The sequence below is a fragment of the Pongo pygmaeus genome, chromosome 4 (genome assembly GCF_028885625.2).
Source record: "Pongo pygmaeus isolate AG05252 chromosome 4, NHGRI_mPonPyg2-v2.0_pri, whole genome shotgun sequence".
Classification (NCBI taxonomy): Eukaryota; Metazoa; Chordata; class Mammalia; order Primates; family Hominidae; genus Pongo; species Pongo pygmaeus.
In genome coordinates this window covers 60938015-60964722 of record NC_072377.2, presented here as the reverse complement: position 1 = coordinate 60964722, position 26708 = coordinate 60938015, and the positions used below count along the sequence as shown (strand labels likewise).

At 37.8% G+C, this 26708-nt stretch overlaps 1 protein-coding gene across 10 annotated transcripts in view; it reads left to right on the top strand.

The window, feature by feature from the left end:
- SLC38A9 (solute carrier family 38 member 9) overlaps positions 1-26708 on the top strand; it is an 83953-nt gene that overhangs the window by 31091 nt on the left and 26154 nt on the right. For 7 of the 10 annotated variants that reach the window (XR_008502605.2, XM_054487958.2, XM_054487959.2 and 4 more), the window contains 7 exons: positions 6619-6751; positions 9402-9523; positions 9661-9724; positions 9960-10053; positions 14416-14586; positions 22513-22572; positions 26334-26528. Coding sequence is in view for 9 of the 10 variants with exons in the window: in XM_054487958.2 (XP_054343933.1) it covers positions 6619-6751; positions 9402-9523; positions 9661-9724; positions 9960-10053; positions 14416-14586; positions 22513-22572; positions 26334-26528 (839 nt within the window). In the remaining variant the exon portion in view is untranslated. Of the gene's footprint in view, positions 1-6491; positions 6752-9401; positions 9524-9660; positions 9725-9959; positions 10054-14415; positions 14587-22512; positions 22573-26333; positions 26529-26708 lie in introns of all 10 variants that reach the window. The other 3 variants (XM_063664822.1, XM_054487960.2, XM_063664824.1) reach the window with 2 other exon arrangements.

Sequence of the window (26708 nt, the reverse complement as noted above, 5' to 3'; positions counted from 1 at the left end):
AGTCTCATCCAACAATTACATGTGATGTTTTTTGTTGAAATTTGCATGATGAATTTTCATCCTCCATAATATCATTCAATTCTTACATTTAGTGATTGCAGTACTAGTTTGTATATTTAGTATTCCATGCTATTTTTTAAGCTCAAAATAATAGTGTTTTCATTTATTTAATACTGTTAATTTAGAAACAACCAGTAATTGGCTGGGCACAGTGGCTCATGCCTGTAATCCCAGCACTTTGGGAGACCAAGGCGGGTGGCACACCTGAGGTCAGGAGCTCGAGATCAGCCTGGCCAACATAGTGAAACCTTGTCTCTACTAAAAATACAAAATTAGCTGGGTGTGGTGGCACATGCCTATAGTCCCAGCTACTCGGGAGGCTGAGACAGGAGAATTGCTTGAACTCGGGAGGTGGAGGCTGCAGTGAGCTGAGATTGTGCCACTGCTCTCCATCCTGGGCAAGACAGAGCAAGACTGTCTCAAAAAAAAAAAAAAAACCAGTAACCTTGTTCACCTTTTGTGGTTTTCTGTCTAGTCTGAGTTTTTCTCTCTAGCTTGTCCCCTAAGCTCTCCTCTCTTCTACTCTTCTGTCTTCCCCTTCATTTCTGACACCCTCCTAGCTCTACTTTCCCACCCAGTTGTTCCAGCCACTACTCTCTGTCCCAACACACTACACACTACACACACACACACACACACACACACACACACAATAAAGGGAAAAAAAAGTATTGATTTAGAGGGACCCCTCAGAAGGTGGCAAGTCTCTCTGTTGGGGGGAGGAGAAGAATTGATAGAACAATTCTTGGCCAGGCATGTTGGCTCACACCCGTAATTCCAGCATTTTGGGAGGCAGAGGCAGGAGGATCAGTTGAGATCAGCCTGGGCAACATATGAAGAGCCCCATCTCTACCAAAAAAAAAAAATTTTTTTTTAATTAGCTGGGCACGGTGGTGCACACCTGGAGTCCCAGCTTCTTGGGAGGCTGAGGCAAGAGGATCACTTGAGCCTCTTGTTGCTGCTACGAGCTATCAGCGCACCACTGTACTCCAGCCTGGGCGAAACAATGGGACCCTGTTTCAAAACAAACATACAAAAAAATACCTACAATTCAGTAGCTTCTGGACAGAGTGGAGGAGCTGCCTAGCTGGTCTGAAAGTTCCACTGGAGGAGTACTAAACACTTTAGGAAGGTCCTGAAGTCTTCTAGACTGATTACTTGAGAGGTGTCGTTTTGAAAGACACCCTGGGTGGAAGTTTACAAAGGGTAAAGAAGCATTGCATACAGTCATGTTGAATACTTTATGTTAGAATCATAACTGTTTAATGTTTATGTTTTTATTTTTTAATGTTTATGTTTTTATTTATTAATGTTTTATTTGATACTTTATAATGTTTGTAAATTTCTACATTTGAAATATGTTGAGTATTTAATTTCACTGATTTCTAAACATTGTTATACTTCTGCACACTTTTCAATTAAAATATTAGTATTAATACTTGCATTACATGGAGTAAATACCAAGATACTGGTAGTGCAATTTGCTTTAGAATTATAATTATTACTTTGATTTTTCTGTCATGTTTAATGACAGGTTCAAAGACCATTTAAATTCTTCATTTGGAAGTTTTTAAATCTTGGAAAATTTTGAATCCATGTGTATGAAATTGCAGATAGGAGTTTTTATTGGTGACAGACATGTTCAGCAATAAAACCATCTAACAATGGAAACATTTCTAAACGTTTATTATCAGAATGTTCTTCGTGTAACATGTTTTTTTTTACAGCAACTACTTTCTCAGACAATTAAAATACCATCTTTATCTTGAAGGGAGATAAATTAAGTATGTGGGAGGGGGTTGTTTTTAATATATGCTGTGTACCTATGTAGCATGCTATTGACAGCTATGTGTCATCGTAGAAAAAGTCATCAAATTCGGAGCAGTTGATTCTTGTAGAAGAAAAATAGGTAGCTTGTTTAAGTTTGCCACAACATAACCAATAAATTTCTGTATGATACAAAAGATTTTTGAGTCTCTCTCAATCTCTCTACTAAATTTTGAAAGGATGTGTCCACTTAAAATCTATTTTTAAAGGCTTATCTTTGATATATCACATGTACAAAGAAGTGCATTGTATATGTACAATTTAAGAAATATTTATAGGCCAGTACGGTGACTCTTGCCTGTAATCCCAACACTTTGGCAGGCCAAGACAGGAGAATTGCTTGTGCCAGAAGTTTGAGACCAGCCTGGGCAATATGGTGAGACCCTGTCTCTATAAAAAAATTTTTTTAAATTAGCCGGGCATGGTGGTGTGCGCCTGTGGTCCCAGATACTTGGGAGGCTGAGGCTGAGGCAGGAAAGTTGCTTGAGCCCAGATGGTTGAGGCTGCAGTAAGCCATGTTCATGCCACTGCACTCTGGCCTAGGCAATAGAGTAAAATCCTGTCTCAAAAAAAAAGAAAGAAAGAATAATAAAGCCAACACCCATCCAAGCAACATAAGGTCAAAACACAGCAGTAACCTAAAAGTTCTCCATGTGTCCTTCACCAAACACATCCTCCATCCTCCCTAGGGATGATCACTATCTTGACTTTGTATAATAATTTCCCTATGCTTTATAATAGTTTTATTGTCTGTATATCCCTAAATACTGAATTCAGTTGTACCTGGTTTTGTACCTCATTTGAGGTACAGACCTTCTTAAGAGTGATGGCATTGTTATTAAATTTCAGAGAAGCATAACTGGTCAGTAGGAGGGTGGAGACAGATGTATAAGCCAAAAATTTTTAAGGAATTTAAGGAGTGGAACCTAGAAAAGGTGTTAGGTAGAAATAAGATTTCTCTGTTTATACATGTATTAAATGAAAATATGAGGTTTGACTCACATTTTAAAATATTTTGTAAATTTTGCTTAATATTAAAAGCATTTTTTTCTGTGGCATGATTATAAATATTTATAAGGTAAGACAAATATGACTTCTTTATTTTCAGTGTGGCACAGCTGAACTACATTTCAAATGAGAAGTAACATTGATAGGGAGCAGTAATGTGAAACTATGTTCAAAAAAAGAAAGCCCAAGTTTCAAAAGTCTTATTCTGAATATTGTTCTCTGTATAGTATTGTTTAATTTTAAAAGTGTTTTCAGATCCAACTAAAGTTCAATTTAAAAATATAGTTTATATTTTTTCTTCTCAAATGAAGCTTTAAGCATATGTTTCTAATAATTCAGTTAAATATGCTGAGTTGTATATTTTTTGAAGAGAATCTGTTTTGAAAAGATTCCAAAATATTTGTTTGAACAGGCACTCAGCATCTCGATGAAAACTGTTGGAAAAGAAAAACTTTCAGAGTCATTCTCCCCTTAGAGTAGTCAAGCCAACTAAACTGGTACAGTTAACACTTCTGTAAGAAACCAGGAGCCAAGAAATTTAGCACTTCCTGATTGCTTTTCAGCAAGCAGGCCTCAAACCAACTTAGTGGTTGGAACCAATACCACTGAATTTTTAAAGTAAAAGGCTAGCAGTAGAACATCTACATCTCTTTCTATCAGTATGATATTTATCAGCCTCTTTTGGTAATCCATGACTAGCTTCAATCTTTGCCTTATGTTGGTATTAAAGCTATCATTCTTTCTTGAATTTTGTAGGGCATAATTTTTCTTTTTTTTTTTTTTTTATTTTATTTTATTTTTATTTTTATTTTTTTTCTTTTATTATTATTATTATTATTATTATTATTATTATTATTATACTTTAGGTTTTATGGTACATGTGCGCAATGTGCAGGTAAGTTACATATGTATACATGTGCCATGCTGGTGCGCTGCACCCACCAACTCGTCATCTAGCATTAGGTATATCTCCCAATGCTATCCCTCCCCCCTCCCCCCACCCCACAACAGTCCCGAGTGTGATGTTCCCCTTCCTGTGTCCATGTGTTCTCATTGTTCAATTCCCACCTATGAGTGAGAATATTCGGTGTTTGGTTTTTTGTTCTTGCGATAGTTTACTGAGAATGATGATTTCCAATTTCATCCATGTCCCTACAAAGGACGTGAACTCATCATTTTTTATGGCTGCATAGTATTCCATGGTGTATATGTGCCACATTTTCTTAATCCAATCTATCATTGTTGGACATTTGGGTTGGTTCCAAGTCTTTGCTATTGTGAATAATGCGGCAATAAACATACGTGTGCATGTGTCTTTATAGCAGCATGATTTATAGTCCTTTGGGTATATACCCAGTAATGGGATGGCTGGGTCGAATGGAATTTCTAGTTCTAGATCCCTGAGGAATCGCCACACTGACTTCCACAAGGGCATCATTTTTGCAAAGCAAAAAGAGAATGCACTATAGAGTGTGACCCCAGGTATAATTAAACCGTCTGCCAGATATAAATATTTTTATGTTGCTTTTTAGTATCACTGAGTGTGATAGTGGAGATGCAAATTATATTGGACATCATAATGCTTTGGGATAATTGGTATTTACAGCAGACTACCAAATTTACAAGTAGGGATTGCTTTTTCAGCTTCTGATCCATTCATTTTTGTTATATCCCTTTGAAATATATTGGCACCACTTAATTCACTTAACAATAATATGCTTAGTGTTTTAGTTCCTTTTATTCTGCTGTGACAGAATACCTGAGACTGGGTAATTTTAAAAGAACAGAGATTTATTTCTTATAGTTCTGGATACTGGGAAGTCCAAGGTCAAAGGGCCCACATGTAGGGAGGGACTTGTTGCTTATCACCACATCGTGGAAGGGCCAAAGAGTACGTGAGAGAGAGTAGGGGGAAGGAAGGGAACTGAACTCATTCTTTTACCAGGAACCCACTCCTATGATATTAACCTGCTCCCAAGATAATGTCATTAATCTGTTTGTGAACTCAGAGCCCTCATGACCTAATCACCTCTTAAAGGTTCCACTGTTGGGACTGTTGCGTTGGAGATTTTCTTCCAACACATAAACTTTGGGGGACATATTCAAACCACAGCACTAGTATATATAATATGTCATATTGATCCCTATATCCACATATTTGCTCTAAGTGCTCTATTTACATATTCATTGAGTTGACCTATATAGTACCCAGCATATTTAGGTTTTGCGGTAGAGAACAAATAATAAAAGATTCAAAGATTCTGTATGCTAGCTAGAGAGATAAAACTAAGTTTAACACCTCTGCTACCATTTCTCAAATATCACAAAATTAATAAGAAAAATAGCAGAAATTAAATGCTCAGTTACTTGGTTTTTCAAGTACTTCCCACAAGATTAGATTAACGGCTGGGTGCGGTGGCTCATGCCTGTAATCCCAACACTTTGGGAGGCCAAGGCAGGCGGATCACCTGAGGTCAGGAGTTGGAGACCAGCCTGGCCAACATGGTGAAATCCTGTCTCTACTAAAAATACAAAAATTAGTCAGGCACGGTGGTGCACACCTGTAGTCCCAGCTACTCTGGAGGCTGAGGCCAGAAAATTGCTTGAACCCAGGAGGTGGAGGTTGCAGTGAGCCGAGATTGCGCCACTGCACTCCAGCCTGGGCGACAGAGTGAGACTCTGTCTCAAAAAAAAAAAAAAAGAAAAAAAGATTAGATTAACAGTATCTCCAGAAATGATTACCATATGTTACTACATTTTAAGTTTCTTTCAGAACCATAAGTATAGAGGAGTTATGTGGAACCAATGATAAATCTGGATTTTTTTTCTTCTTTCTTTGGATCTGTGCCTAAAATGGCAAATTATGTGCAATTTGGGGCACAGTGTCACTTATGACTTCAAGGAGTCTAAGAATCAGCAGAGGGATACAGTCTTTTCATAAAACTCTGCCTGGTCTTTTCATTTTGGATAGTATATTACTGGAAACTTCAGAAGAAAATGAGGGAGTTTCAGAAAGGAACTGAAGAGGTTGATGACTGAAAAGGATGATTGAACACCATAATCTGCAGTTGATTAGGATGCAGTCATGGAAAGGAAGCATATATATAAATAAAAGGGTGTGTTACTAAAATCTGCAAAAAGTAGAATGAGGCAAAATATCTCCATTGTCCTGATGTTCCATTTTATACTGAGTTGGATAAGTCTCATAAGGGATCTGATAGTTGAGGTCACTAATCCTTAATACATGAACCAAGGAATAAGAATTCTGTTTATCATAGGAAATAACTTTGGCCCATAAGGAAGGAGTAGAGACTCTTCAGGAGAGGGACATTTTAGTCCATAATTTCTCTGATTTAGTGCCAAAAGCTTTTTTGAGAGACTATTCAAAGCTGTCTTAAGTTTCATTGTTGGAAATTGATAGCTGCTATATTTCTTTTAAATAACTGTTTTAAGTTCTTTCTGTTTTGTCTTCTCTGTGGCTAAATTCCTGAAGATTACAAAAAAGTGTGCTTAAAGTAAAAGTGTTATGAGACAAAAGCTTTATTCTGTGGACAGGATAATACTTCTTTTGTGACATTTTCTGTTTGCACCAAAAGTGAGAAGTCAATGCCTTGCCTTTGTGCATCCCATTACTAATGGAGGACAAGAAGTTATTTTCTTCAAAGGCTGACTTCCAGAATTTTTGGCTGAACACTTTTTGTCAAGTGTATATTCCCTTTGTAGGCCTTTCTATATAGAGCCCACAAACATCGTGAATGTGAATCATGTCATTCAGAGGGTTAGTGACCATGCCTCCGCCATGAACAAGAGAATTCATTACTACAGCCGGCTCACCACTCCTGCAGACAAGGCACTGGTAAGAGACAAAACATTACTAACAGTCTAAAATTCAGTTGAAATGAACAGTGAACAATATAAGCCAGGGCACTTCCCAGTGATTGAACTTCTTTCTGACTGTATTTCAAGGACAGCATCATGCAAAGTCAAAGATAGTAATTAACATACATCCTACATCTCAGGCCAGTTCATTCTTATCTAAATTTGAAACAATCTTTCTATGTTGACAACAACCTGGAGATTTTTTTGGATTAAATTCTCCTGATCCCCATTCCCCAAATCTCTGAGGAGGATAAATTACTTTTGAAATGGCAGGTTAGGCCATTGACTAATGCAAATAATAACATGTTCTGCTTAGTGTGGACAATTTTAACTTTGAAGCTATAAAGGAAATTTTTTTTTAGAAATTTTCTGTAAGAATGGGAAACTGGCCGAGCACAGTGACTCACGCCTGTAATCTCAGCATTTTGGGAGGCCAAGGCAAGAGGATCACTTGAGCCCAGGGGTTCAAGACCAGCCTGGAGAAGGTGGTGAAACCCTGTCTCTACAAAAAAAAATTTGTTTTTAATTAGCCAAACATGATGAGTCACACCTATAGTTCCAGCTACTTGGGAGGCTGAGACAGGAGGATTCCTTGAGCCCAGGATGGATCCCTTGAGGATGCAGTGAGCTGTGATTGTGCCACTGCATCCCATCCAGCCTGAGCAAAACAGTGTGACCCATCTCTTTTTTTTTGAGATGGAGTGTCGCTCTATCACCCAGGCTGGAGTGCAGTGGCGCAATCTCGGCTCACCACAACCTCTGCCTCCTGGGTTCAAGCCATTCTCCTGCCTCAGCCTCCTGAGTAACAGGGTTACAGGTGTGCGCCACCACGCCTGGCTCATTTTTGTATTTTGAGTAGAGACAGGGTTTCACCATGTTGGCCAGGCTGGTCTTGAACTCCTGACCTCGTGACCCACCCACCTCACCCTCCCAAAGTGCTGGGATTACAGGCGTGAGCCACTGTGCCCGGCCATGTGACCCCATCTCTTAAAAAAAAAAAAAAAAAAAGAATGGGAAACTGAAATATGTACACGTAAATATAGTAGTTTCTTATTTAGCATTATTCTTTTATTGATCAAAACCAGGAGTCAAAGGGCCAGATACTAAATGTCTTAGATTTTGAGGTCACATACTGTCACATGATATTCTTCATTTTGTTTATGATCATCAAAATTATAAATTATAAAATTTATAAAATTATAAAAACCATTCTCAGGAAAGAGGCTGTATAATAATCAGGTTGAAACCAGATTTGGCCTATGGGCCAGAGTTTGTTGACCCTTGATCTTCTAAAAATCTCTATTACTATTTTAGGATAAAAAGTATGTAAGTAATTTGGTAGTTTATAAAAACTACCACATATGAGATAGTCAGAAACTTGCAAGTTTAACTGAAAATAAGAACATTCTGGGAGAAAATCGGATTTTGAAATTAGTATTATTAATAAAAAGAAGAGAACCAACATTCATTAACATTTAATAAGGACCAGTGATTGGGCATCACTGGGATGTAGCTATCTCATTTAAGCCTAAACAATAGCTATGTGAAATAAATATTAAGATTTCCTCTTGTATGGCCAAAATAGGGATTTCCAAAATGTTCTGGGTAGGGTAATTTTTTTCCCAATTTTTTTTTGGCTTTTTCCCCTTAGGCCTTGACATCAGTAGTTGTGGCAAAGTCTTAGTTCCATAATGGAATTACTTAAGCCCTTGGAGGAGTAGAGGTAATCCTGTATCTCTGGGTCTAGTTGAGACCTTCTAGAGGCTCTGCTCTTGGAAACAAACCTCCAAGATCCCAGCTGAGCAAGTTTATACCTGCATGTATATTGTTTGCCTGGAAATAGAGTCAGCGTGTGCACCAAAGTTGGATGCCATTTGTTAACTGACACTGAGATGAGTCTAGCAAGTCAAAGTATATAAACAGTGATGTAAAATTAACAATGACATAACCATTCTTAATGAATGTGTGTATACATCCACACTCGTTTTCTGAAAATCCCAAAATTATTTTGGACTTTTAAACTCTTGCTTTTTTAGTTAGATTTTCTATGTTTGAAAAATAATTTTTAAATTCATTAAATTTTAAATGCATAGTACTTGCATCCACGCTCGTTTTCTGAAAATTCCAAAATTATTCTGGGTTTTTTAACTCTTGCTTTTTTAGTTAGATTTTCTATATTTGAAAAGTCATTTTTTAATTCACTAATCAGGGATGCATAGTAGTTGTTTATGATAGTTAAAATGTGTCTAGAGGGCCAGGCGTGGTGGCTTACGCCTGTAATCCCAGCACTTTGGGAGGCCGAGGCGGGTGGATCATGAGGTCAGGAGATCGAGACCATCCTGGCTAACATGGTGAAACCCCGTCTCTACAAAAAATTAGCTGGGCATGGTGGTGGGCACCTGTAGTCCCAGCTACTCGGGAGGCTGAGGCAGGAGAATGGCGTGAACCCGGGAGGCGGCGCTTGTAGTGAGCCGAGATCGCGTCACTGCACCCCAGCCTGGGCGACAGGGCGAGACTCCATTCAAAAGAAAAAAAAAGGTGTCTAGAGTCAGGTGTTCTGATGTGTAAAAAATATCCTATTTTGCATTTCCTGGTTCTGACATTTCTCTATATTTCCTTTTTACCAGATTGCCCCAGACCATGTAGTTCCAGCTCCAGAAGAGTGCTATGTGTATAGTCCATTGGGCTCTGCTTATAAACTTCAAAGTTACACTGAAGGATATGGTAAAAACACCAGTTTAGTAACCATGTGAGTGAAACTGCTTTTTGGAGCATGACTTAAACTGTATATGAATGAAAATTACTGGTTATTTTAATTTTTGTCTCAATTTAAATGTTTGAAGAGTCAAACTCCATTTTTTTACTGCTATTACTCTGTGTTTTCAGTTTTATGATTTGGAATACCATGATGGGAACATCTATACTAAGCATTCCTTGGGGCATAAAACAGGTAATACTAATTTTTCAGCACACTTTTTGCCTAAATGTTTTTCTCTTTATATTGTAAGTTTTATAACAGAGGTTTTAATAAATCTACGTAAAATTCATTAAAGAAAATAGATGGTTATATTTAGTTTTTCATGAGTTGTCAAGTTTTTATCATGATTGTTTAGGGTAAAATAATTGCATATGAATTTATGCTTACATGATGATATATGCTGTTTTATACTTTTATTTTTAAACAGGCTGGATTTACTACTGGAATGTGTGTCATCATACTGATGGGCCTTTTAACACTTTATTGCTGCTACAGAGTAGTGAAATCACGGACTATGATGTGTAAGAATTTGACACAGTGACAATAGATTATGGGTATTAATAAGCATTTCCCTTTGAGGCAGATCACTAGTGTGTATATGCCACATGTGTGTCAACTGTCTACTTTGTACCTGAAGATTTACTTCTGTAATTCATCGCTTTCAGCTAAATTGATTTGTTAATAATATATTAGTGGCTGCTTTTGAAATTCAGAGAAGCTGGGAGTTATTTGCAGAGTGCATTCACTTTGGTACTAGTTTCTTCATAAGAATCATTTAAAAACTCATATTTATAAAATAATGTCTTTGCCAAAACTAAATTGAGAATTCTGTGCTTCCTGTCAGTTAATGGTGACTTGTTTTGACCTTTTCATACCAAAAGATCTAAATGTTAGAATCTGCTAAAAGTAGAAATTATAACTAGAAAAATATGAAAATGTAAGCAACTCTCTAGTAATGAATATTTGAAGTTGTGTGAACACCTTACCTCTACTCATATCTACAAATTCTGGATCAGGGAAATATCTTTTTTAGGTTGTTTTAAAGTAGTCTAGGACCTAAACAAACATGCATTATTTCATTAAATCTTAGCAAGTATGAATCAACAGGCCAGACTTTGCCTCCAGTTTTTTTCTGTGCCTACTAAGCAGCTTCCTTCTTTATGTTAACCAGATCTAGTATTAGTCACTGGGCAAGTATTTGTTTAAAAGTCTTGAGAAGCCAAACCTGGTGGTGTGTGTCCATAGCCCTAGCAACTCAGGAGGCATAGGTGGGAAGATCACTTTAGCCCAGGAGTTTGGGGCCAGCCTTGGCACTGTAGCAATACTTCATCTTAAAAATAAAAACATAAAAAATAAAAAAGTCTTGAGAGAAGATTCATTCTGGTTTCTAAATGGTAAGAGGAGATAATTTTAGCCTCTGGTTTCTAAGGCAAATTGTGGCTGAACTTGGAAGACTTCTTTAAATGTATACAGTAAGTTCATGTCTTATCTAATTCAGCATCTCATTTAAAATTGGAACAGAGCCCCCACAGAGTTCTCTCTATAACTGTTTTTTCTTTTATTTTCTTTTTTTTTTTTTTTGGAGACAGGATCTCACTCTGTCACCCAGGCTGGAATGCAACAGCGCTATCACAGCTCACTGCTGCCCAGACCTCCCTGGCACAGGTGATTCTCCCACCTCAGCCTCCTGGGTAGCTGGGACTACAGGTGCATACCACCATGCCTGGTTAATTTTTTGTATTTTTCATAGAGACAGGGTTTCACCATGTTGCTCAGGTTGGTCTCGAACTACTGGGCTCAAGTGATCTGCTCACCTCAGCCTCCCAAAATGCTGGGATTATTGGCTCTATAACTGTTAACTTCCTTGTTATTAAACTACTCCACACCATTTAAAAAGAAGAGAGGCTGAGGCACGAGAATTGCTTGAACCCAGGAAGTGGTGGTTGCAGTGAGCCAAGATTGTGCCACTGCACTTCAGCCTGGGTGATGGAGTGAAACTCTGTCTTTAAAATAAAATAAAATAAAATAAAATAAAAAGAATAAAAAGAAGAACTTTCACCAATTCATTTTACAAAGTCCACACACCCCTACACAAAGCCTGACACTACCAAAAAGAAAGAAAATAATATAGAGACATAAAATTTATTTGTAAAACATTATCATATAGAATCCAACAGTATATCAGAATAATATCCTGTGTCTAAGATAAGGTTTATTCCAGTAATGCAAGGATGTTTCATTATTAAGAAATCCAACATAATTCACTACATTAACAAATTAAAGAAAAATTCATAATTACATCAATAGATATCAAAAAGGCACTTAATAGAATTCAGCACCTGTTTCTGATTAAAACTCTAAGTGAAAAGCACTACTTAAAAATAGCAAAGTCTGTTTATTCCCAGACAAGTACTAGCACCATTCTAAAATTATGAAATGCTAAAGCAGTTTTCATCAAAGTCAAGAAAACATAGAAATATTCATAATCAGTTTTTTTTTGGAGATATTGTCAAATGCAGCAAAAAAACCCTAAATAATATAAAAACTAGAAGAGACTTAGAATTATATTATCAGTCAAAAGATAATTTTATTAGAAATGCTAAGAGTCACTCAGCTCACTGCAACCTCCTCCTCCCAGGTTCAAGCAATTCTCATGCCTCAGCCTCCCGAGTAGCTAGGACTACAGGCGCACACCACCACGCCTGGTTAATTTTTGTATTTTTTTTACTTTTATTTTTTTTTAGATGGAATCTCACTCTGTCACCCAGGCTGGAGTGCAGTGGCGCTATCTCAGCTCACTGCAAACTCGGCCTCCCAGGTTCACGCAATTCTCATGCCTCAGCCTCCTGAGTAGCTGGGACTACAGGCACCCGCCACCACGCCCGGCTAATTTTTTGTATTTTTAGTAGAGACGGGATTTCACTGTGGTCTTGATCTCCTGACCTCGTGATCCGTCCGCCTCGGCCTCCCAAAGTGCTGGGATTACAGGCGTGAGCCACCGCGCCCAGCAATTTTTGTATTTTTTGTAGAGATGGTGTTTTGCCATGTTGGCCAGGCTGGTCTCGAACTTCTGACCTCAAGTTGATCCACCTGCCTCAGCCTCCCAAAGTGCTGGGATTACAGGCATGAGCCACCGCGCCCAGCCAAAACAGTTATTCTTGATAGTGATGTTGTCCTCATGTTCTGATGTGAATTCTCATATTCTAATGTCCCCAACTTTTCAGGCTTATGACTCCTTTCTGCCATGTACTAGCTGCCATATTTTGCTTCAAAGGTGGCAGAACTTCAGTTTTTCTGTATTCATAAAACATAACAATTATTTCAAAGTAGTTCAAAGCATGGGATCATAGAGGAAAAAAGACTGTAAAATTATCCTTTGATGACAATTAAAATACTCTTTCATAGGTTATACTTACCTATATTCTTTCTTGAACATTGAAATGTAAAACAAAAAGTTTATATTACTAATACAATAATCCTATCATGGAAAAGCAAATGGTTTTAGTTTTTTGTTTTCTTATGTAAATTTCTATCCTAAATAATAGGAATCTCTAAATACATGCTTTTTAAAGTTAATCATATTATATTTTAGTTGTCTTCTACTTTATCACCTATTTTTTAGTACATGTTATGTTTCTACAATTACCATTTGTGTCTCTTAATGATTGTATACAGTTGCACATGGAGGCTCTATTGTATTTGCTTAATCATTGCCCTATGTCTTATGTTAAAGTCATTGCTTGTTTTTGCTATTCTAAAGAATACTCTTCTAAAAATATTTTATATATACTTTCTGTATTCTTTTAAATTACTTTCTTTTTGGTGCAGTGGTGGGATCATGGTTCACTGCGGCCTCAACCTCCTGGTCTCAAGGGATCCTCCCACCTCAGCCTCCTGAGTAGCTGGGACTACAGGTGCACGCTGTCACGCCTGGCTAATTTTTGTATTTTTGTAAATATGGGGTTTTGCCATGTTGCTCAGGCTGGTCTCCAACTCTTAGGCTTAAGCAGTCTGCCCACCTCAGCCTCCCAAAGTGCTGAGATTACAGACCTGAGCCACCATGCCCAGCCCTGTTTGTCTTTTTCATTGTAATTTGTTTCTTCAGTTGCTAGAAGATAACCTTTCATGTTCTATTTCTACATTATGTTTTCTAACTTTTTTGTTATTTAATTTCTTTCTTTTCTTTCATTTTTTTCTTTTTTTTGAGATGGAGTCTCACTTTGTCATCTAGGGTGAAGTGCAGTAGCATGATCTCAGCTCATTGCAACCTCTGCCTCCCAGGTTCAAACAATTCTCATGCCTCAGCCTCTAGAGTAGCTGAGACTACAGGCGCGCCACTATGCCCAGCTAATTTTTTTGTATTTTTTGGTAGATATGGGGTTTCACCATGTTGACCAGGCTGATCTCAAACTCCTGACCTCAAGTGATCTACCTGCCTCGGCCTCCCAACGTGCTGGGATTACAGGCATGAGCCATCGTGCCCGGCCTGTTTGACTCAATTTTCTGAAATTTATATCGGCATGTGGTAGAAAGTGTGACTCAAGAAACTTTCCGCAATGTTGTTATCCGAATATGCCAAATATTAAGTAATATTTTCTGGCCCTTACTGATGGATTTGTCTAACCTTAGTTTATCACTTGCTTTTATGAATTATAAAATGTTATGATACTATAATCTGTTTCTCAGGTTATCTGTACTATTTTATCTACATTTCTTTTATTTTTCTATAATGTTTTAATTTTATTATCTTATAATATATTCTAATGTCTAGCGATAGAATACCCATAATCTTTCACCAAATATTTTGAGTTTATTTGGGGAACACAAATTATGAATATGGAATATATGTTCAACATTTAGTTTTATTCTTTTATTTTATCTAGCTTCGTTGGATACCACTACCTGGGAATATCCAGATGTCTGCAGACATTATTTCGGCTCCTTTGGGCAGTGGTCGAGTCTCCTTTTCTCCTTGGTGTCTCTCACTGGAGCAATGATAGTTTATTGGGTGCTTATGTCAAATTTTCTTTTTAATACTGGAAAGTTTATTTTTAGTAAGTATCTATATCATATGGTTTTAACACAGTACTTTCAAATACTATTACCACTGTAATGTTAGTTCTAGCCTTAAATTCTAGCACTTGGGATAAATAAAATAAGAAGTAACATATATAATTTTGGAAAATATATTTTATTCAGTTTGCTTTCTATGGTTGTGATCTCAAATATAGTGTATGCTTATTTCCAAACATTAATCTTTGAAGGAATAATATTCCTCCAAAATGTTTAGTTAAAATAAAATATGTCTATAATCCAACAGATCTTTTAAGTTTGTTTCACTAAAGAATTTGATATGTAGACTCTAGGGAAAACAAATTTCAGCCACTTATTTTCAACATATTAGGATATAAGATTAGGAAGTCAAAGAATAATGGAATTTATGTGATAAATATATTATTAATATTTACATATCACAGAATTATAATTTACCCAAATCAGCAACTTAAATTCTGAAGAGAGTCTTAGAAATCAGTCCAAATACTTCTTATAATTTTTTTAGGTTAGATAGAGGAAGTTCATTTTTTTAATTAATGAATTTTTTTTTTTCTTTTTTTGAGACAGGGCCTTGCTGTGTTGCCCTGGCTGGTCTCAAACTCCTGGGCTCAAGTGATCCTCCCACCTCAGCCTCCTGGTTACAGGCTCATGCCACTGTACCGAGCTGGAAGTTTATTGTATAAGATACCAAACCATTTTCTGTATAAAGGTTTTACTAAAGTTTTCACTAAACCTAAAGTTTAATATATGTTTAGCAGCTTTAAATAAAACAATATATTTAAAATCTGGATTTACGTGAAAACCAAATTTTAAAATAAGTCCTAACATAATCACAACAGCTAATTTCCCTAAGAACCTTTGAATGAGGGAGATAAATCTATTTCATTTTAAACATTAAAGAATAAAATTAGCTTTATAATTTTTATTGCCAAGCATTTTTATTTTTTTGGGGGGGTTTTTTTGAGACGGAGTCTTGCTCTGTCACCCAGGCTGGAGTGGTGTGGCGCGATCTCGGATCACTGCAACATCCACCTCCCAGGTTCAAGTGATTGTCCTGCTTCGGCCTTCTGAGTAGCTGGGATTACAGGCACCCGCGATAACACTCAGCTAATTTTTGTATTTTTAGAGATGGGGTTTCACCATGTTGGCCAGGCTGGTCTCGATCTCCTGACCTCAAGTGATCCTCCCACCTCGGCCTCCCAAAGTGCTGGGATTACAGGCATGAGCCACCACGCCTGGCCCCAAGCATCTTTATTGTTTAAAAAACTATGAAATATTTCAAATTACAAAAAAATGCAAAAGCTAATATAAATACCAGTATACTGACTAATGAGTTTTCGTGTCTCATTTTGTCATATTTTTATTAGATCTCCTTTTTTTTTTTTTTTTTTTTTTTTTGGTAGAGACAGAGTATCAATATGTTGCCCAGACTAGTTTCTACCTCCTGGCCTCAAGCGATTCTCCCACATCAGCTTGCTAAGAGGCTTGAATTATAGGCACAGGCCAGGCACAGTGGCTCATGCCTGTAATCTCAGCACTTTGGGAGGACGAGGCGGGTGGATCACCTGAACTCAGGAGTTCAAGACCAGCCCAGCCAACATGGTGAAACCCTGTGTCTACTAAAAATACAAAAATTAGCTGGGTGTGGTGGCACATGCCTATAATCCCAGCTACTCGGGAGCCTGAGGCACAAGAATCTCTTGAACCTGGGAGGCAGAGGTTGCAGTGACTGAGATTGCACCACTGCACTCCAGCCTGGGCAACAGAGCAAGACTCTATCTCAAAAAAAAAAAAAAAAAGAATTATAGACAAAAGCCACTATGCTTAGGTAGTTCTGTATTCCTATAAAACTAAAATATTATGGATAGAGTGGAAGCCCCACGTGCACTCCTTCTCAATCTCATTTTCGTTCTCTGAATTTGGTGTTTATCAATCCCATGCATTTTTTGGACTTTTACTACATGAATATTTGAGCAACATATACTATTTGTTTTGCATTTTTTTTGGTTTTCGTTTTGTTTTGTTTTGTTTTGAGACGGAGTCTTGCTGTGTCACCAGGCTGGAGTGCAGTGGTGAGATCTCGGCTCACTGCAATCTCTGCCTCCCAGGTTCAAGTGATTCTCCTGCCTCAGCCTCCTGAGTAGTGGAGATCATAGGCGGGCACCACCACACCCAGCTAATTTTTGTATTTTTAGTAGAGACAAATTTTCACCATGTTGGCCAGGATGGTCTCGATCTCCTGATGTCATGATCCGCCCACCTCAGCCTCCCAAAGTGCTGGGATTACAGGTGTGAGCCATGGCGCCTGGCCGCTTGTTTTTAATGTACACAAACGCTTTTGCAACTTGCTTTCTGTCTTTCATCATCTCTATTAATACACAAAGTTCATTCTGATTGCTTATAGTATTTAGTAATATGAATATACAACTTTTTTATCTGTTCTTGTTGATAAACATTTAATTTGTTTTCACTTATTGTGCTATTACAAGCAAGGCTTTATTAAACACCCTTATTTCTGTCTCCTCGTATACATGGGGGAGAATTTCTCCAAGCTGTGGACCTTATAGACACATTTCTGGAATTTAAGATATTCACATTTTCAACCTTACTTGAAACTGCAGAATTGTTCTTTATCATGCTTGTACTACTTACACTCCTGCCAACAGTTTATGAAAGTTCCCCTTGTTCCACATCCTCACTCACACTCAGTATTATCAGACTTAAATTTTGCCATCAGGATGTGGTTTTAATTTGCATTTCTCCTCCTAAGAAGTGGCATTAATCATCTTTTCTTAATTATATTGACCATTAAATAGCTTATTCATATCCTTTGCCCATTTTTCTATCGGGTTGTTGGTCCTTTTCTTACCTATAGGAACTCTGTAAAGTTCGGATACTAACCATTTATCCATTATTGTGTTGCAAATATCTTCTAATTAATGGCTTGTCTTCTCTTTTTATATGGTAGCTCTGTGTTATTCAAAAGTTTTTTATTTTAAAATTAGTGTTTTTCTCCATTATGATTCACAACTCTTCCATATACATTTTAGAATCAACTAATCAAGTTCCACAAAATTCCAATCAGAATTTGATTGGAATTGCATTGATTTTATCAGTTGGTACACCGTTCAGTAATTGATATCATAGCGTATTGAGTTAGAATTTGATTGACATTGCATTGGATTTATTGATGTGGAGAGAATTGATATCATTTAGATACTGAATCTTCCTTTTTTTTTTGAGATGGAGTCTTGCTCTGTCACCCAGGCTGGAGTGCCGTGGCTCTATCTCGGCTCACTGCAAGCTCTGCCTACCGGGTTCACGCCATTCTCCTGCCTCAGCCTCCCCAGCAGCTAGGACTACAGGCGCCCGCCACCATGCCTGGCTAATTTTTTTGTATTTTTAGTAGAGACGGAGTTTCACTGTGTTAGCCAGGATGGTCTCGATCTCCTGACCTCGTGATCCGCCCACCTTGGCCTCCTAAAGTGCTGGGATTACAGGCGTGAGCCACTGTGCCCGGCCTAGATACTGAGTCTTCCTATTCATGACTTTGGCATGGCATAGTTCTTTGTTTATTTAGGTCTTTAAAAAAATGTTTTGTAAGTTTTTCTTGATAAAGATCTTGTGTATCTTTTTTTTGGACTTTTTCCTCGGGATCTTAACATTTTTTCTGTAACTATAGTTCTAATATACAAATATGCAGTTTTATTATAAAAAAATCTCAAACACGTACAAAAAAACAGAATAGTATAATTTCTCCTTACCTAGTTTTAACAGTTATCAATGTTCTGTCATTTTTAAATCATCTATAGTAGTGTTTTTCAACCATTTTTTCATTATTGTCCCTTCAAGGAGCCTTTTAGATATATTTTTCTGATCACCCCTCCCATGAAATTTTGATACCACAGATATACTGTAAATCTCTTTATGAACTATATACATATATATGCTTTATCTGTAGGAAGAGTTTCTTTCATACCCTGAGAATGAATTTTGTCCCTCTTGAGAGTAACATCCATTAAGAAGACATAATCCATGCTATTCCCACTCCCCACCTAGTTCAACTATTAGTATATGTATAGTTCTTCTTTTAGATAGAATTTATTCATTGAAATAAACAAGTCCTAATTATACATACATACATCTATACAACCCACACCTCCTTCAAGAAATAGAACATTTCCATCTTCCCAGAAAGTAATGATACATTTTTGATTATACATTCAAATTATTTGTTGCTATTATAAAAGAACCTAATTACATTTTGAATGTTTTTTTGAGACAGAGTTTCACTCTTTCACCCAGGCTTTGGGGTACAGTGGTGTGATCACAACTCACTGCAGCCTTGACCTCTCCAGGCTCAGGTGATCCTCTCACCTCAGCCTCCTGAGTAGCTGAGACTACAGGAAATACCACCATCATGCCTGGCTAATTTTTGTATTTTTTGTAGAGACAGGTTTCGTCATGTTGCCCAGGCTGGTCTTGAACTCCTGAGTTCAAGCAATCTGCCCGCCTTGGCCTCCCAAAGTGCTGGGATTACAGGCATGAGCCACCATGCCCTGCCCCTTGAATGTGTATCTTGAATCTAGCAAACTTGCTGAACTCTTACTGATTCTAAAAATTTTGTAGCTGGGCGTGGTGGCTCATGCCTGTAATCCCAGCACTTTGGGAGGCTAAGGCGGGCAGATCACAAGGTCAGGAGATCGAGACCATCTTGGCGAACACGGTGAAACCCTGTCTCTACTAAAAGTACACAAAAATTAGCTGGGCGTGGTGGCGGGTGCCTGTAGTCCCAGCTACTCGGGAGGCTGAGGCAGGAGAATGGCATGCACCTGGGGGGCAGAGCTTGCAGTGAGCGGACATTGCGCCACTGCACTCCAGCCTGGGCAACAGAGCGAGACTCTGTCTCAAAAAAAATAAATAAATAAAAAATAAAAATTTTGTAGATGCACTTTGTGTTTCCTATTTAAATAATCATATCATCTGTGAATTTAAAAAGCTTTCTGTTTGGGCTTAGTGGCTCACGCCTGTAATCTCAGCACTTTGGGAGGCCAAGGCAGGTGGATCACCTGAGGTCAGGAGTTTGAGATCAGCCTGGCCAACATAGTGAAACCCCGTCTCTACTAAAAGTACAAAAATTAGCCAGGCGTGGTGGTAGGCACCTGTAATCCCTGCTACTCAGGAGGCTGAGGCAGGAGAATTGCTTGAACCCAGGGGGTGGAGGTTGCAGTGAGCCAAGATCGTGCCACTGCACTCAAGCCTGGGCAACAAGAGCGAGACTCCATCTCAAATCAAAATAAAATTAAAAAAAAAAAAACCTTTCCAGTTTTTTTTAATAGTTCATATATGTATACATACATTTATATTTATATACATATGTAATTATATATACATACACAGACACATACGTATAAATGTGTGTGTATCTATATGTATATATTGATAGTTTTTTTTTCAGTGTGAAGTTGCATTGAAGCAGTACTTGTAGATACATTGTTCTTAAGGAAATCTTTCTGATGTTTCACAAATATTATATTTGTTGTGGGATATCAGTTGTACCCTTTAATAATTTAAAGACATTCCTGCCTATTGTCTTCTTAAGCATTTTTATTAAAGTGGTTGAATTTTATCAGTATTTATTCTGCATCTCGAGATAATCAAAAGATATGAAGGGACAATGAAGAGATTATCTTAAATTTCCTCCTTTATCAATATGATGAATTAAATGAATACTTTTTGTAAAATTTAAACCATCATTGTATTGTGGGGTAAACTTAAGTTCATTAGTCATGACATATTTTTCAAATGCCTTACTGGTTTGAGTTTGCTTTTTTGGAGGGGTAGGAGCTAACATTTGTTTAGATCTTTTGTGTCTTTTCCTAACAAATATTGGCCTATGGTTTTTCTTTTTCATGCTGTCCATGAACCGTGGTGTATTAGTTTCTCAAGGGTGCAGTAACAAATTACCATAAATATGCTTACAACAACACAGATTTCTTCTTTCATAACTATGGAGACTAGAGATGTGAAATCAAAGGGTGAACAGGGCCCTGGTCCCTCCTAAGGCTCTAAGGAAGAATCCTCCCTTGTCTCTTCCTAACCTTTGTTGGTTGCTGGTGGTCCTTGGCATTCGTTGGCAAGTAGGTACATCACTCCAGTTTCTCCTCCATCTTCACATGGCCCTCTTCCCTCTGTGTGTCCGTGTCCCAGTTTCCCTCTTCCTATAAATTGGGCTGGGCGCAGTGGCTCATGCCTGTAATCCCAGCACTGTGGGAGGCCAAGGCAGGCAGATTACCTGAGGTCAGGAGTTTGAGACCAGCCTGGCCAACATGGTGAAACCCTGTCTCTACTAAAAATACAAAAATTATCTGGGCATGGTGGCAGGTGCCTGTAATCCCAGCTACTCGGGAGACTGAGGCTGGAGAATTTCTTGAACCTGGGAGGTGGAGGTTGCAGTCATGCGACTGCACCCCAGCCTGGGTGATAGCAAGATTCTGTCTCAAAAAAATAAAAATAAAATAAAATAAAAAACATCAGTCATTGGCTTTAGGGCCCACCCTAATCTATTATGACCTCATCTTAACTTGATTGTATCTACAAAGACTCTATTTTTAAATAAGGTCACATTCTGAGGTTTCTAGTGGACATAAATTTGGGCTAAGGGGAATGCTGTTTAACCCAGTACACTTTGTGTCAAGATTTTACTAGCCTTATTGTAAGTCTTTGGCATCAAGAAATTACACAAAGATTCATAAATTCCAATCTTAAATCGTAAACAACCCTTGGAGATATTATAAAAACCCAGAGTACTACACTGTTTCTTTCATTCTATCTTGAGACACATACAGTGAAGATGAATAATTTAACTATTTAACTTACTTTTATGACGTTAAAACCTAACCCAGCACCTTTTACTATCTTATTCAAGTTTCACAACAAATACTTTTATTAATGCTTACTCAGGTTATAGAAGGTTAATATCAAACAGAATAAAGGAAACCCCCTGAGGCAAGTAAACACATTCTCTGCCTGTTCTCTCTTTCACTGTAGAATGATGAATGCTCAGCCATCTGCATGTGCTTTGTTCTTTGTTACTTCCTTTAGTCTAACTCCGTGGTTCTTATGTACATAACAATTCGTATATGGCCTTAGATCTATAAAAGTATGTATTGTACTTTGTAAAACCAAAAACTTTGATTTTCCAGGTAAGATCAGCTGTGTATGAGTGTTGGTTTCCCCTTTTTGCACACTTTAGAACTGTACTCTGTGTCAGATATAACTTTAGTGTGAGGATAAGAGAAAACTTACATACATATCTTTATTCCGGGGCTTTAAACTATCATTAATTCAGTGTTGTGGATAGATTTTTTTGAAATCTTCAATTTACATGTAAAGATTTTCCACAGTGGAACTGTGAAGCCATTAACATTATCATGCCTATATGTGAAGAAAACTGTAGAAGGTGAAGCTATGTTAACAGTGAAGTAGTCTTGGTTCAGTGTACTAGATTACTACACAGATATTAAAAGATTTTTATAGGCCGGGCGCGGTGGCTCACGCCTGTAATCCCAGCACTTTGGGAGGCCGAGGTGGGTGGATCACGAAGTCAGGAGATCGAGACCATCCTGGCTAACACGGTGAAACCTGTTTCTACTAAAAAAATACAAAAAATTAGCTAGGAGTGGTGGTGGGCGCCCGTAGTCCCAGCTACTCGTGAGGCTGAGGCAGGAGAATGGCGTGAATCTGGGAGGTGGAGCTTGCAGTGAGCCGAGATCGTGCCACTGCACTCTAGCCTGGGCAACAGAGTGAGACTCCGTCTCAAAGAAAGAAAGAAAAAAAGATTTTTATAAATAAAAGACCTTAAAGGGTAATAGATTTAGTATCTTTCATTCAGTGTTAAACTATATTTTTTCCTTTATTTTTAGATTTTATTCATCACATTAATGACACAGACACTATACTGAGTACCAATAATAGCAACCCTGGTAAGTAGTTTGGGATGTTGTTTGTTTCTTTACTCTCCACCTTGCTCCGAAAAGGATTTAAGGTAGAACATGTGACCTTATTTTAGGTAAATGATTAGTAGAAAATTATTATGTTTACTGAGCTGCTAGTAAATTGTTGGTAGTGTGTTTAAAAAAAAAAGAACCTCCAAAAAGGCTGTGTTAATGTAACCAAGCAATAGGTTGTATTAATGTGAGCTAAGCAACATTTAGTTCATATTATACAATTCACAATTTTATCTACAGTATCCATATTTGCCTGTGAATAATCAGTATTTTCAAGAACCTATATCACTATTAATTATATCAAATGTCTAGAAGCATAGTTCTCAGTTTAACTTAAGTTTTAGAGATCTATTGTTTTAGTTATTAATATATAGGCTATACAAGTTTGTAACCTGTAAAAGAATTCATTTTCTAGTAATAAACAGAGGTTAGTAACTAAATATGGAAAAATAAATTGAAGCTTTGGCTCCAAAAGAAATTAATTTCTTAGAAATTTTTCTTTATTTTTAAAAAATAAACCCTTGTGGCCAATGGGTTTAATCCAGTATGGCCGTTACAGGGAAAGTGAATATAAACATTAATATAACTTTGGTAACAGTTATGCTGTTAAACTTGAACATCACCTAAAGCTTTATGTATTTAGATTTCAGGGATACTAAATTGATGTCATGTTGATGGAGATGCACATTGATCACTAGGAGGATGATTCATTAAACACATTTATTACGCCTACTATGTGTCAGGAACTGTTCTAGGCTCTGGGGATATAATAATGAACAGACAAAAGTCCCTCCTCTCATGAAATTTACATTCCAGTGTTTGCTACTCAGTGTCTTACTTTTCCCCCTAATTAAACCTGTCTTTTGTTAATGCTAGAAAATGAGTGAGTAAAGTACTAGCTTTTATTCCTGTGGACACATACACATATACTTTTGAATTATTATACTAAAATCTCTTGTGCCCTATCCCTTACTTCAGAATTTTCAAAGGACCAAATAACATCCTTGTATTTAAAGAGAAAATTATTTTACTATACCTATTCTCATATTAATTGATGAAACTAGTTTACTAACATCTAAAGTTAATAGTACTTCTCCAGTAGGGAGTCAGTTCATCATTGAGGTAATAAATATTAATATCACAGTCACATTGATGATTTAGAGAGCCCCATCAGCAAAGTCAGTTTACTTTATATAGTGATGTCTTATATCCAGCACTTCTTGATTTCTCTGCTAATGTTTATTTTGAACAGTGTAGTAAACAATGAGAGTATGAAACAATACATTTCAGTTAATGTAAAAAATTTTAGCTGCTGAGCATGGTGGCTCATGCTTTTAATTCTAACACTTTGGGAGGCCGAGGCAGGAGGATTGCTTGAGCCCAGGAGTTTGAGATCAGCCTGGGCAACATAGCAAGACCCTGTCTCTACAAAAAAAAATTTTAATTAGCTGGCCATAGTGGCATGCACCTGTAGTCCGAGCTACTTGGGAGGCTGAGGCAAGAGGATCACTTGAGCCTGAGGGGTTGAGGCTACGGTGAGCCATAGTGACGCCACTGCCCTCCAGCCTGAGTGAGTGAGACCCTGTCTCAAAAAAAAAATTACAGCTAACATTTATTGAATGTTAACATTTATTGAATGCCTGTGTGCAGGCATTGCATTAAATGTTTTATAGCAATCTTAAATGGTAGATACTGTCAACTCCATTTTCCAGGTGAAGAGACCAGGGAACATAGAAGTTAATTTCATCCAAGGACACCTAAATATTAAGTGGCAGAGTTGGGATTCATTATTCAGTCAGTTAACTTCCATCCGCAGCCTGTGCTCTTTTTTTTTTTTTGAGACAAGGTCTCTCTCTCTGTTGCCTAGGCTGGCCTATAGTGGCATGATCATAGCTCACTGCAACCTGGTACTCCTGGGTTTCAGCAATCCTCCCACCTCCACCTCCCGAGTAGCTGCAACTACATCCCATCCAGCAAAATTTTGTTATTCTTGTAGAGACAGGGTTGCCATGTTTTCTAGGGTAGTCTCAAACTCCTGGCCTCAAGTGATCCTCCTGCCTCAGCCTCCCAAAGTGCTGGGATTAAAGGAATGAGCCACTGTGCCCAGCTGTCATAGCCTGTGCTTTTAACCACTATAATTAGCACAAGAAAATTTCTGTCCAGAGTGTAGAAGAAAAAAAGCACACTAAAATGTTGACTAAGAAGGAGAAAGAAAATTAAATGTTTGGCTTTGTGGCATGCCAAATAATGGATAGAGAATAAAATTAAAAATAGAACTAACAATGAATATTCTTTCTCTTTGACAAATGATGAGCATAAGGGTTACTTAATATGAGTATTTTCTACCTGCATTAAGAGTTCTTTATGAAAAGCTGATTATTAGCAAAAGCTCTATTGTGACATTAGAAACACAATGAGAATGGCTGGTACTCTGTCTGATAACAGAAGAAATTGCCACTTGTAGATCAGCATTTAAGAAACATACGTTTAGGGCCAGTGCGATGGCTCAGGCTTATAATCCCAGCACTTTGGGAGGCCGAGGCGGGCAGATCACGAGGTCAAGAGTTCGAGACCAGCTTGGCCAGCATGGTGAAACCCTGTCTCTACTAAAAATACAAAAATTAGCCGGGCGTGGTGGTGTGTGCCTGTAATCCTAGCTACTCAGGAAGCTGAGGTAGGAGAATCACTTGACCCCGGGAGGCAGAGGTTGCAGTGAGCCGAGATCGTACCACTGCACTCCAGCCTGGGCGACAGAGCGAGACTCCATCTCAAAAAAAAAAAAAAAAAAAGAAACATACATTTTACTGATTTCCCAGTCATCTGGATACCATCTGGACTCTTAGGCTTCTATCAAATGTGATCAACTTCCAGAATTATTTTGGATTATTGGGATTCAAGATTCTTGCATTTTTATCAGTGATTATGATATCATGGCAACTGTTTCAACTGTTTGCTTTTTATTCCAAACCCATAGATTTTGTTTGTTGTTAAAAGAAATCTGCTCTTTGGCCTTTTTATGGATTATTAGTGTAATAAACAGTCACTCTATATGATATTTTTTATATTATTGTGTAAATAAGACCAAATACCATCCAGCCCAGTATTTTCTCTCTGGCAGTGGAACCAAGGGATATTTGGTGGGATATTTTTATAGTTTCCAGTAGAGTTTAAAGATAATATCTCAGGGCTGGGCGCAGTAGCTCATGCCTGTAATGCCAGCACTTTGAGAAGCCAAGGTGGGTAGATCACCTCAGGTCAGGAGTTTGAGACCAGCCTGACCAACGTGGCAAAATGCCCTCTCTACTAAAAATACAAAAATTAGCTGGGCATGGTGATGTGCGCCTGTAGTTCCAGCTACTTGGGAGGCTGAGACAAGAGAATCACTTGAATCCAGGAGGCGGAGGTTGCAGTGAGCTGAGATCACGCCACTGTACTCCAGCGTGGGCGACAGAGCGAGACTCTGTCTCAAAAAATAAATAAATAAAAATAATGATAATATCTCAGAAATTTTAAAGATTCCCTCACCCTTATTTATTTTTTGGTGAAGGAGTCCTAATATTCCTAAAATTAACCCTCTATTTTTTCCGGAAAAGAGAAATTTAGGCTCCTAGGAAGAGTTAAGGTTGGTAGAGCAAGTGTCTGTCTCTAGAGGCAGTCATTTTCTGGTTTTGTTTTGTTTTGTTTTGTTTTGTTTTGTTTTTTGTCATCTTCTCTAATCTGGTGCTTTCCTATTGCAGTGATTTGTCCAAGTGCCGGGAGTGGAGGCCATCCTGACAACAGCTCTATGATTTTCTATGCCAATGACACAGGAGCCCAACAGTTTGAAAAGTGGTGGGATAAGTCCAGGACAGTGCCCTTTTATCTTGTAGGGCTCCTCCTTCCACTGCTCAATTTCAAGTCTCCTTCATTTTTTTCAAAATTTAATATCCTAGGTAAGTAGTAGCACTGAATTATGGCGACTTTGTGTAATAGAATACGTGGTGGAGTCTAGGGAAATATGGTCTGAGTGGGGAGTTACCTTCCAAGCCTGTTCATCTGTGTTCAATTTGTTCATTCGTTTTTGTTTTGTTTTTTTTTTTGAGTCGGAGTTTCACTCTTGTTGCCCCGGGTGG